The following is a 13,287-nucleotide window of genomic DNA, read 5'->3' as shown; positions in this document are numbered from 1 at the left end:
TTTTCTTGTTTGCGTATTTTTTAGGGAAAGCTTATATAGCAAGGGTTCCAAGCATTTTTCTCATCTTCAAACAAAATCTCCGAGGCTGCGCGTGCCATCGAAGCATGCACGAGCCATTTTAAAGCGCGAGATGTGGAAAAACGGACGTCCCGTTGTGTGTCCCTCATGTTTAAAATGCCATATGATTTCCAAGGGGACCGCGCAGTTACGGAGCACAGCGGGATGTTCGTCTTTCTCACGAGAGGAGCTCGGAACTTGGGCTCGAGAGCGGCATACTACCCGAACACGTCGAGGAAATATTTAATTGATGCTACTTAACGAACAGGGTGAAGTGGTCACAATGCGGGACGTGCATAGGCTAGCGTTCCAGGCATTGTCGTTTGGCGTGTGCAAGAACGCCATGCGGGGAAGCCAACTTCATCGCGAATGCTCAAAGAAAACGACTGTTACCTAAGTGCCTTCTCAGAGATGACTTCCGATCAACGCTCAAGAGAAAACAAAATTCAATGTTCCTTAACCCTATTTTCTGTGTGTCGTGCACATAAACAGCTTCGCTTGTCATTCACTCTCACAGAGTAAAATGTTCACGATTTTTAAGGCGAAAGCCTTGCTGGCTATAGTCCAGCTATAGTTTCCCCATGCGGGGCAGTTTGACCTTCAAGTGGTACCCGATGACTCGCCACCGCTGCACCGAAAGCCGCTTCCCACCTGTGTCCACGTGACTAACCACGTGATTCACAGATCGTTTGTGAAAGGGATACGGCGCCGCTCTCTCTGACGCCTCGCAGTTTCCCGCTACCCGGGCCAGTGCTTCAGTTCAGACCTTGTGTAATGGAAGGAGGGAGCGAGGACGCTGGTCAATCTGTGCCGAAGTTGTCTGCGGGGTCCCAGTGGCGGAAGCAGCAAGCTGCGTCGGACCATCCTGCAGATGCCACTCGGCTTGCTAAGTTGAAGCAGGAACGTAACTACGGGCGCGCAAAGTGGCATGCTGAAAAGAGTGAAGAACGGGAAGTTCAGCGAGTAGGATGCAGAAAGACGACAGCGACGAGATTTAGAGGAGGCAATGAAGGCCTCGCCTTCGTTTTTGACGACGGCTTCCGAAACTGACGAAGTGACGGTAGTGAGTACTCGCAGTACGGAACGTTCGACTAGCCATATCGTTCGGTTGGTAAATTGTGTTTCGACTGCTTTCGTTTCGCATAACCGCGCATACACGAGCTAGGCCGCAGCCATTTTTTTTTCCAGAAATTAGTGGATTCTTAAAATTTAGCTCGGCGTTCGTGTCAGTGCGCTCGTCACAGCAGCCGTCAGCAGACGGACGCGGAAGATGATGAGAAGGCAAGGGTAGTCTCTAGCGCGTTATTACTCAAAAATACAATGTGTAAATAGGACGAAAAAGCGCTGAACATATTATGCTGCTTGTGCCAGCGAGTAGAATTAGGATCTTACGCGACCCGCGCCGCTGTGTTCCATAACGCATTGAAACAAGTTTCCATTCAGGTTATCGGTTATAACCCACCTCTTTGTCAGCTGTTGCACCGTGTTCACCAAGAGTGGGCCGGAGGATTGTATCTCCGCGTTGCAGCTGGAAATGAAAACGATGGGGCACACGCACCTGTGCTTGGCGTCGGGCACCGGAGACGCAGCGCGCGTCCCGACGAGGTGGCCGAGAGGTTAAGGCGATGGACTGCTAATCCATTGGGCTCTGCCCGCGTGGGTTCGAATCCCATCCTCGTCGCAGTTTTTTTTTTTTTATATACAGATTTCTGACTGGAGATTAACCATTAGCAGTTCTTGGAGCCTTGAACACAAGAAATAAAAAGGGCGCGCATTTTTTCTCTATTTCCAATAAAGGTAGGATGTGACCGTGAGGCCAAAGAGGTGGACTGCTGATCCGTACAGGGATCTGTGGTGTAAGCGCCCGTCCCGCCTTTGTCATTGTATTTGCTTCACCTGTCTTTTTTTTTTTTGCGCAAGATAGTGCGTATGTGGGCGCTTACACCACAGATCCGTATAGGGATCTGTGATGTAAGCGCCCGTCCCGCATTCGTCATTGTATCTGCTTCACCTGGTTTTTTCTTCTTTTTTTTTTTTCGCAAGATAGTGCGTATGTGAGGGAAGCAGAGCTGCGATAGGCGGCAATGGCTTTGCTCGCTCCGGCGCTTGCACACAGCGAGAAGCCCACCCGATGGCTGGGAGACCAGCACAACCAAAGAAAAGAGAAGTAAAAAGATAGAACGAATAAATTGGCTGGATTCTATGGGCATAATCAGGGCAAAATGAGTACCATTTCTTAGTTGGGTCGAATTTGCGGATATTCATGCGGTTAAACCTTTCACACGCCCCTTTTAAGTAGAATATAATAAAATGTGTGCTTCCTGCAGATGCCCTTACCACAAGGGAGAACCTACAGGTTCATCCATGACGACGATGACGGTAAATGAAGGATGCCCAGTTAGTGCTGTGTTATAATAATTTTTATGTTAAGAGCGTTTACTATTACTATTATTACGGGAGCAATAGATTGGGCATGTCGAAAAAAAATTTAGCGCCGATACCCTTCATCCTGTAACAGAGCGAGCTTAATCCCAGGACAAAAAAATAGTCCAGAGATCAAATGGCGAGAGCTGTTTTTGTAAGTGGGGTGGGCTACATTGCCCAGGATACATCGGACGAATCGCGTCTACTGTTGCTCGATCATGTTTTTCCTCACTCACTAGCTCACACTTGTTCAAAGTCCGACAGGCAGCACCGGTTCACGGAAAGAAGCGATTTGCTCAGTGACCTAGCGGCCCATACGCCGGCGCCGTTTCTTAGCGTAGGGAAGAAATGCATGCTCACGCACTTTAAAAGGCTGCTCCACCAACGAACCTTCAATTATTTCCTTATTTATTCATTTATCTTATTTTATGTTCACCCTTTCTATCTTTGTAGGGGTGCGTCCTCCCCGAGAAACGAAATCCGGCGTACGACGTTGTTGTGTGTTGATGTCAAATAACGCGACTGATGACGGAGCATTCGGCCTACCTTGAGTACTGCAGGCGCAGCTTCGTCTATCATACGGCGAACTGATGAGCCGGCATGCAGGTAGCGGAGTCATGGCTTAGAGGAGCACGGCCTTTTGACAGTTCTTGTAATGAAAGGGACGGTTTCTGAAATATTACCGCAGGTCTGACAAAATCATCAAAACATAGATGAGGGCAGAGCTTTCTTTACGAACATCCTCGGAGGCGACAAAACTAACGTCAGTGGCAAAAAAAAATAATAATAAAAAAAATCCTCGCCATTTTGCGGCCGTCATTAGTGGGCCTCAACCAATCACACGGGGAGATATAAAGCGGTGGGGTCAGTTGTAAGGCCTTTTTATCTGGTCCATGTTTGTCGGGATGTAATTAATGGGTACCTGTTCTACCTTTCAAAAAATGTCTATTCCACTTTTTCCTTTATGCGAGCTCGAATCGATATCACGATCTATGTAAGAAAAGGTGTTTACCCTGCGACCGCGTTTCGTAACCGAATCATTGCACCTAAAGTCCCCAACTGCCGTTATTGCACTGAATACCGGCGAACTGGACACGACCTGCATGTCAACGCATTAGACCAAAGCAAATATAGAAATTCGTTTTCAGTATACATGGCTGCTGTTGCTTCCGCATGCAAATTTATATTTTGTTTTTTTCAGCAAACATTGTTGCCTTATTATAATAAATAGGATGCATTAGCCGTAATTCGTTACTGTCCTCATTGAAAGCGGGAAAGCCCCCACAAAAAATCGTCCTGTGCCAAGGGTTCGAATGCGAGCTCTGTGGCCAAGGACGATTCGTGGGTTTGGTAACGCAAAAATTCACCTGCCTTTGAGGGACTGCTCAGAACGGACGAGGTTATCTTTGAATGCACTGGCGGCAGAGCACTGCTGGGCCAATAAGCGCTCCTCTGAACATTTCCCTCGCGATGCTGAGCAGTTAATCGGTGGCTGAAACTGCCATATTTGTCTTGCCCAAGGCCGGTGACGTCTTGCAAATGGACATGCATAGCACGTTCTATCTTACCACGTTATGTGCTAACGCTGCGAAAGCAGTGCTTCGCGCCAGCACAGTAGGGCACTCCGCGATTCGCTCGCCACACTGGATACATTTTTACAGGGAAGCTGTCAATGACTAGGATGCGGGATTTTATGGCGTCCGCGAGGGAAAACGCAATGCGCGAAAGCCAGCTTACCAAGACCAAGCTTACACCGACAAGGTCCCAGGGCCTTCATATATTTACTAAAAGGGCTTACTTTGCTCCTGGAAAAATGTTTTTTAGCAGTGCATTTGTGTTTAGAAGTGAAGCGTGCTTTAGGAAGATTGTTATAAGCTCGGCCTGTCTAAGTGGGCTTTTTCACACAATGCGTCGCACAGTGAAGCCTACTAACAACGAGAAAAATGCAACGCGAACGGGGCCCGATGAGAGCGACGCGAATGTAACAGTCGACGGCGTGCGGAGTATAAGGGGGAGCGTGAGCGACGGGAAAGAACCGACTAAGTAAGTCCGAGAATGCCGCAAAACGCCTTCGGCGCCAAGTTTCCATCTTGGAAGAGGTCAAGGGCGCGTACGCCAGATTCCAAAGAGACTTTCTCGATCGCCATTTCTGTTCGAACTGCAGCGTGTGAAACAGACTGGTTCGATAACGACCTGGCCGCAGATACGAATAATATTTGCCAGGCTACAAATCTGAATTGTTATCACCGCGACACAAATCGTGGTGGTGGGTCAGCGGTACTAATCACGTCATTAATTCTATACGAGCGTCGTAATAACCATTTTCTTTTTTTGAAGATCTTAAATTTGAGTTTGTTTGGCTGGAATCAGAACCTTCTGCTTTTCCTTTGAAAAACTGCGGTAGAATCCTTGCGCCCATCTACCGTTCTACCCCTTCCTCGTACTCCGAGTTTTGTGGGTGGTGTGACACCGAAAACGAAGGAAAACAAAACTATTACTATTTGTGTATACATGAACATAAACATCAGTGGTACTAGCAGCTCAGCTGCTCAGAATATGTTCGTTGTTTTCTTGGTTACCGCTTAAGTTCTCTCGTTTATTGCCCCACTAGATTTGATATGAACGGTTGATATGATCGATCATACCTTGTAAAATATCTTTGCTGATTTATTCTGATGTCGTTGACCATTTATTCACCGACCACTATACGTTTGTTTTCTCCCTTGGCACTCGTGTCCCCGTCCAAAATAACCCTAATGCAAAGCCAGTATTCGATTTAAGCGAAAATTGTCGTCAGAGTGTATAATACCAACTGGGACTTTGTGGATAGAGAGTTGTCGATAGAAAGTTTTTAATAATTTTTGGGTCAAAATAAGTGCATACATTACAGAATGTACAACCACAATCAGCGTGATGAGTTGGTTTCGTACCCCTAGAAACCCATAGATCTCTCTACTGGCATTTACGTTCCATAACTAAAAAAAAAAAAGCGGAAAACTCAATATCTCAGCCTTCGAACACTTCTTAAAAAATACGCTTCAAGAAATGCCCAAATGTGCGGACAATGCTGCTGAAGCTGCTCAAACGAGAGTATTTCGAAAAACAAACATAAAAGAACGGTGGTGATACCAGAAGGAATTGGCAGTTAAAAAGCGATCTTGAACAGCATGTAGGCGCCATGCTTGTCAAAATGACGGTGCGTGAACGTTCCCTTACTGAGTCAGTTGATATCGTTATCCTTTCAGTGATGCTTTTGCAACTTCAGCCGGTTGTCACGATGACGCTCCTTTCTCCATGCAACCGCGCTCCCCTTGCGGCCGACATCTGTAGACGGAATAGTTTTTAAGTAATTTCATCGTATTAAAATTAAGGGCCAGGGAGAGAATTGATTCACCCACCAAAAATAAAACTCGAGTCTAGAGAACTATCTTATATTTTAGACAAAATAAATAATAAATTGTTTAATACCGAAGCATTTCGAGACGCCTTCAAAGTAGAAAACATAACTTCTGTTTTCAAGAAAGGTGACCATTTATATATTAATAACTAACGCCCGATTTGCTACAGCAGTTTGACTTACTGTCTTTGCAACAATTTGGTTTTTTACCCTGCTACCCGACTGAACTCGCATTACTGAGTTTTACTGACCAAATTAAATTAGCCATAGATGAAAGGTTAGTCGCCGGATCAGTTTTAATTGACCTCACCAAGGCTTTTGATGCAATTAACAACCACATCCTTCTACATAGACTTGAATCATCTGAAATTTCGGGTCCCCTTTGCAGTTCATTCGCAATTATTCAACAAACCGGTCACAGGTCATTCATATGTGTAACAGGGTGTCAGGGTGTTACCATGAGTGTTCCCCAATGTTGAATGTTAGGCTCTCTCTTGTTCTTACTTTTAATTTATGAGCTTAAATATACTGGCTTGTTTGCGCCGATGACACTACTATATTTACACCCGGTAAAACAAGGGCGGAACTTGAAAGAAGCCTAAACTCGGATTTGTCTAACGTTTATCGTTGATTTGTTAACAATAATCTGCACACGAATCCCTCAAGAACTGTATTTGTAGCATTTTCATCGCTGCAGAACACATGCCCTTCACCAGTATTCTCATCACTTAAAAAATAATTTTATTTTTGTATCGGATACCGTCAACATTCGCACTTTAATCATTATGTCCTCTCAATATTGAAAAAAGCTCCGTTCGGCATTCATGCCCTTGCTAAAGCCCCCTTTTATTTTTAGGCACACATAATTTTGTCATTTCAATACGCATACATGCATTCACTCCATTTCAGTCTCCTTCTATGCCTCTATCTCTCTTCGTTAATCTATCTGCATTTCCGCTTAATCAGTTATGACCTTCTGAGTTAGCTACATTGATATACCGCATTATTTACCCCAATTTATGTGCTGAAGATCCGAGATATATTATCAACTCAAAAATCACTCGGTTTTCAGCTCGTCACAGCTTCCTTGTCCCTAAAGTGTGTACGAATTGAAGCAAACTAACAGTAAAATTTACAGGTTCAGCCGTCTGGAACAACATTCCCGTTGAAAAATGTCGGGTTCCGCATTACATTCGCTTTGCAACCTGTTTAAATGGTGTAAGCTTTCAATGCGTTATGTTTGCTAAACTTTGATATCACGTCCTGTTTCTCATTTTACCAGGTTGTTTCTTTCTGTCTTGTATTCAATACTCCACACGATGCTATAAACGAACTTTCTTGCCTTGTTTTGAGAAATTTGTAGTCATTCTTTGTCTACTTCGCACAAGTGTTCTCACTGCTTGTTGCATTGTTATTATAAATGTATTTACGCTCGGAGGTCCCCTCGACAGTTTCTAACTTCGGGACCTCCTTTGTACTGCAACTTCTTTTGTTCATGTTGTTGTATTCACTAATACAACCAAGTTGACTTGACTAAGGTTACAGTATCTTCCTTCAGTTAATAAGACGTCTTTCGGGGCTGGAGTGAGATTGAATGAGTCACAAAAGGCGAGTTCTTTCAAATTAAACGAAGTTGTATATTGTCTTCATAGCTCCGTTAACGGGACCACAGACTTCCTGGCGGCTGATTCGACTTTGTGGATCACAGCGAGTTTCTCCCTGAGTGAGAATGATTTCCATTCGCACTAGGTGTACACAAGTGGGAGAACACTTTATAGGAAAGCGAGTATACATACACGGCATTCACTCCAGTTATGCAACGCGTATGCGAGCGACGTCACGGCCAAGCAAAAGTAGGGGGGTAACATTTCCGCTTTTCTTTTTTTTGTTATTTTCTTGCGGCCGGCGCTCTTACCACGCAGTTACAGCAGATCGAAGAACCGGTCCCAGTACGGTACGCGATAGCCGACAGGTGCGAACAAGGGGCAAAACCGGTTGTACACATGCGCACGTGCTCCCTTCACGTAACGGACACCGCGGGGAGACGGGTTTACCGTATAACTCTATATCTATGTAGTCATCGCTTTCTTGATGCCTGTTGGGCTATTCCAAGGCAATTGGTTTTTAGCTATGGGAGCGTCATAACAGTAAACCAAAAGTCGCAAATCCTAATTCACCTAAAATGCAGCTTGATTCGGTGGCTTGAAAGTATACATAGAAAACATATATACACTGCCTAAACTTAGAAAAAAGGTTTAATTTAACGGGAAATATTGATTAGCTGAGCCTAAATAATGCGACGATACTGTTGCTATTGCAAAACGACGGAGTACATACTCTATTCACCTATTGAATACTGCGTGCATCAAAGAATTGCTTCCAAAAACGCCGAAAAATTCACATTTCACTTTAATGAAAGAAAATCCTACAGCAATTGGTACAAGAGGACTGAATATTATACATACAGTAGTTCCCGGCAAGCCATGGATTGAGTTAAATCAAGTGCGAGAGAGAGAGAGCTAGAAGAAACCTTATTGTTCGCGGGACCCAGGTCCAGGTCCTAATTTCAGTCTTCAATTCACCGGGTTCACGTAGTGCTGAAGAATGTCCGTGCGGATCTGGTGCACGTGTTTACAGAGAGCTTCCTGGGCAGCCTGGATGTTCACTGACGGCGGGAGAGACAGCCAGAGCTCCCAAAAGATGATGGAGGCGAGGGATGGGGCAAGAGATGGTGGGATGCATTCCCAATAAGAATGAGGGATGGCTGGGTAGGAAGAACAGGCGGGCGAGAGTTTAGAATTTTAGAAAGCTGAAAGCGAAACATTAAAAACTGCTGCGATTTCCAGGACTTCCCAGTGTAGCTGTTGCGGGGAGTTGTTTCATCTGGAATTCACACAGAGCAATCTAACGTAGAACTCAAGCACGTGTCGCTGAACTCGGCCTTTTTTTCGCGCTCGTCTTATCTCCTGCGTGAGTTGCTGCCTCTTCTCAGCAATCAATTTTAAAGGTTCTTGGTATTAATAAAGGTCGACTGTGTGCTGAACTTAAATCGCTATGAGGCCATTGCTGAGGAAGCAAGCCCACTTCATATCAGCTCGCAGGGAATGTTATCGAGCTGGCATGAACATCAACGGCGCGTGTATCAGCACTTCGTCAGCTGCTTGCACAAAATTGAACGCCCTACTTGTACAAGTGGGTGGCGATGCATTAAAACACCAGTAGTTTTTGCTGTAGAAGTTATTAAGGTATATTTTACTCGAGATTTTACATATGTGTGGTCCTTGTTCGAAGTTTTTAGTCTCCGGTTGGATTAGCCAGATGACTATGACCGCTGGGTGCTGGAAAACACGTGCTACGAGCCTTTACGGAAGATTCTGCATGAAACCGGACTTATGCCTTCCTGAAGATCTGCCCTCCCACTACGTGACTCCCCTTGCTTTCGTTACTATATTTGATTTTCATATTCCCCTCCTTCCCTTACTTTCCAACCTCATTTTCTTTTCGTTCCACCAAGTGTCATTTAATATGCCGCACAACAAAAGAATAAAGCAAAGAAATCCAAATTAACGAAAATTATAAAGTGTTACGAGTAATTTTAATGCTTGTAATAGAGTCTGTTCTCATATAACCCTGAAACCTAGCCAAGGGCGTGAGGAACGCTCGCACACACAGGCATCAATGATAACATCTGATAATTATAACCAATTATACCTAATAGTAATCAATAACGTAGGATCCTATAATGCTTAAAGGCAAAACCAAGAAGCGAACGCCGAGCTGTGCTAATTTAAGGTAGATTGAACGACCAATAGTACGTATGCATCCTTCCATGCACACACACAAAAAAGAAAATAAAACCGTGGCTGCATACATAGCCGCACATTGTAAATAAAGTAGGAGGCAAACCGGCAACGCTCTATTTGACACCTCACCACTTCATGGTAAGAGCGGGAGTTTCATGTCTTTTTTTCACTAATACCTTACTGTTTGCCTTCTCATAAAAGTGTGACTTTTGAGATAAACGTTTGAACCAGCTACGGATATTCGCGCCAACTGAATTCTGGTTACTCAGTGCTTCCAAAGCTCCTGCCTTAGTGCGGTTAGGACACTGTCGTAGGGGGCGTGTCGCTTATACGAGGTAAACGCATGACGGATAATGATCCCGCTGTAGACGTTTTACTATTCTCCTCTACTAAACCTTAAAAATTTTCATCTGTCCCGCACATTCCAAGTTGTGGTCGCAGTGGCTGTCTAAGAGAGGAAATAAAAATTCCGCGAAGTCACTTTACCTGCGTGAGAATGTGACGGCCTTCTCCGGGATGTAATTTTACCTTAGCATTTATTAAGGTGTGTGCTGTAACCGTCGCCGGGACGCTCACCCCGACGCGGGGCCCGACGATACAAGACCGTTTTTGTGTTCAGTCGGGCTGAGATAGGGCGTTATCTTGTTCGAGTGCGCAATATCGTGTCTGCAGCAGCCCGCGACCAGGCCGATTGTTTTTACTGAACAGCTAGCTTTTATCCGCTCCTGGAAAGGCGTCGTCGATAAGGCGGGACTCATCGGGGCCTCGCGGTCGGCGACGTTCGCGGCTGCAGATTGACTCGTGAGCAGATTCCTCATGTTGCAGAACGAGCAGCCGCGCAGGGCGGAAGATAAGTTGCGACTCCTACTCGGATATGGTAAGCGTGCGCGGCGGTGCCGACGGAAACGTTAACGACGTTTCGGATCGGGCCCCCGGTTTCCTTCCCCGAAAAAAGCTGAAAGCTCCTGACGCCGCCGATGACGAAGACTCGCCGTTGACGCCGTTGACGGGGAATTCGCCCCGTTCACCGGTGCGCAGACTGCGGCGCCCACGTTACAACTTGAAATACGGCAGGTATTGCATGCGTTCCTCTTTGCCAAAGTGTGCTCACAATTTAGGTCTTTGGAATGCCGCAGTTAATACACGAAGCTTTCGGCACCTTTGTCTAACTCACCTGTGTATTAATGGCGGTGTTCTACAAGACTTGTCCCCTGCTGTGGCCAGCGCTGCGCACTTTCAGTTCTATCACGACGGAAAATTTCAGCTTGTAATATCAGGCGCCTAATCTTCGCTCGGCCCACGAGACATGCCGCAAAAAAATATGCCGGACCGCTTTGGAGGACTGTTTGTGGTTGTTGAAATGCTGGCCAAGACGTCACGTACAAGGGCGTTTGCGTAATTGTTTTAATGAGATTGATAATGACGCAACCACTTGTAGAGTTGAAAGGAATCTAACGTAGCATCGCGAACGAAAACATAGTTTGTGACGCCAGCACCGCAAGGTTGCATAACAGCCGAAGTATAGCGCCTTTCGAAACCTGGAGCATAAGATAACTGTTGCGCGTCTGAGTGTCAGGCTGGGATTTCTTGCGACATGTGTACGCTCTAGGAGAGCGTGTGTCTGGCGTCGCAGTGCTTTTTATTGTACTGTATCAGGTTCATTTAAAAGTCTAATTCGACCTGAACATGTTCGGAAAACGTTCAAAGCGTTACCATAAAATATATTAGAACACTGTTGCCAGGAAGTCAAATTGTTAGTTCTCTGTATGAGAAACTAAATTGAAATAAGTTCGCATCCAAAAGCTTTATCTTTGCGTGCGCAAAATATGAGGTACAAAAAGCTTCGTGGCATAGCCAGCACAGACCGTCGCAAAAGCCGAATGCAATAAAGCGTAGTATACGTTGGTCCGCTCAGACAGAATGTCCGAAGTTGGGCTTTGCGCCCGCGCGTAACGCTACATTAAAGAAGATCAAACTTGTTCGAACAGCCGTAGGTGTCGTTCTTTATTAGGTCGATGTGCGATTATTGTGGTTTTTGAAGTGAATATTGCCTTTAGCACGTCGGCTGCAAACATCAGAGACCAGAACACGAGCTTCAATGGTCTTGCCGGAGCAGTCAAAACCATCTGAGCTAAAAAGAAAAAAAAAAGAAAGAAACGCTGAACCTATTGCTATCACGGGTACAGTTAAATGCGTTTATTCATTAGTACACTCAGTGGCGAAACAGCATGATGCAACTCGCATGGATAAATTTGTAACGTTAAAAAAATGCAAGCCTAGCCTACCTGAGAACGCAAATTAGGCCTGCCGTACAATATATAAATGATAAATCAAGCTTCGTAGCGACTGGTGGCATGAGAGTGGTGGGGCACTGCCACTAATTTCAACTAACGCTTGAATGTCCCACCCGGATTTGTTTGCACTTTACAGTTGGGTGCGGGATCACCTCACAGCGATTGAGCTCAAACGAAATGTGCGTATGGGCTGAAAAGCACAACGAGGAGGATATTTCTGCTCGTTGGGCTTTTTTTCCCCACAGCGAACCGCATGCAGGAGAAATAGTTGTGAAGGGTAACTTGTAGATCTATAAGGGAAGCTCACGATCAACGCTACAGAACGCGAAATAGAACAGACACAGAAACCCATGTTGCGCTGGTACAAGACACTGTGTCACATTCCTTTGTAAGTTTTGTCTGTGCATGTTTCGTGCTGTGTAAAGCTGCTCTTTAAAAGTTGCCTTGAGCAGGTGTGACAGAATGCGGCCGCTACATTTCGAACAAATCTTGAATCTTATGCAGTGAACTTCTAAAGGACATGCAGTATAGGCAACAAAGTCGTCTTCTCGTGTTACATCAACGTGATATCATAATGTTGTTCTTTCCTGTGTCTACATTTGCATACTTCTCTCGTCAGCATAATCTCTTTATCTCGTTGCTTCATTCGTGGGCCCTTATTGACTTATTTGGTTTATTTATCTTTATACTTCAAGGATTTCCGTAGTGCAGGCATTGCATGTGGGGTAGCAAAAGTGCCCGTCTTGATAAATGTAGTGAGCGGAAGTGCAAGCTTTATAATCATGAAAAAGAAAACAGTCACTAGAAAACAGCCGTGCAGAGAAAGAAAAAAAATGAAAACAATATAAAGCCAGAATATGATTACCTTCAAGTCCTAACGAGCCGAACGCAATATCAGAAGATGCCACGCAGTACTACTGGTATCCGTTAAAACAAGGTTATGTAAATAGCGTCAAAATGCAACAAAGTATACGTACGACAAGAGAATACCATAATATTAATTAATGCGCCTATTAATATTAATACAAATTAACGTAGTACACTAGCGCTATACTGAACTGTCCGGGAACAAAGAAGATGAAAGAAACAATAATAACAATAGAATAATTTGAAAATGTGGGAGGCCCTAACACGTTAAACTATTTTTAGCCGAAGAAGGTTTCTCGCTTGTACCACGTTATTTGGAAGATGGTTTCATTATATTCTAGCGCAAACAAAACAAAAAAAAATGATTGCGCAAATGGGTTGGGGAGCGGTCGGTGACAATTAGGTCCATCCATCCGTCCTTCCGTCCGTCCGTCCACTGGTGCGT

General features: G+C 44.9%; 1 protein-coding gene and 1 non-coding gene across 5 annotated transcripts in view; both read left to right on the top strand.

The window, feature by feature from the left end:
* The first annotated feature begins 1,656 nt into the window (after positions 1–1,656).
* On the top strand, positions 1,657–1,738 carry Trnas-gcu (transfer RNA serine (anticodon GCU)). Its single transcript has one exon. It is a non-coding gene; the product is annotated as a tRNA-Ser (tRNA).
* An 8,677-nt stretch (positions 1,739–10,415) lies between these two features.
* LOC144155954 (unextended protein-like) overlaps positions 10,416–13,287 on the top strand; it is a 67,549-nt gene continuing 64,677 nt past the window's right edge. Inside the window, exons 1-2 of one of the 4 annotated variants that reach the window (XM_077687679.1) lie at positions 10,436–10,558; positions 10,637–10,755. In XM_077687679.1, coding sequence (XP_077543805.1) covers positions 10,556–10,558; positions 10,637–10,755 — 122 coding nt within the window. In that variant the 5' untranslated portion in view covers positions 10,436–10,555. Of the gene's footprint in view, positions 10,756–13,287 lie in introns of all 4 variants that reach the window. The other 3 variants (XM_077687678.1, XM_077687682.1, XM_077687681.1) reach the window with 3 other exon arrangements.

The sequence above is a fragment of the Haemaphysalis longicornis genome, unplaced genomic scaffold, assembly GCF_048455015.1.
Source record: "Haemaphysalis longicornis isolate Haplotype H1 unplaced genomic scaffold, Haemaphysalis longicornis Haplotype H1 scaffold_1, whole genome shotgun sequence".
In the NCBI taxonomy this organism is placed as follows: Eukaryota; Metazoa; Arthropoda; class Arachnida; order Ixodida; family Ixodidae; genus Haemaphysalis; species Haemaphysalis longicornis.
This window is presented reverse-complemented; position numbering and strand designations above follow the sequence as displayed.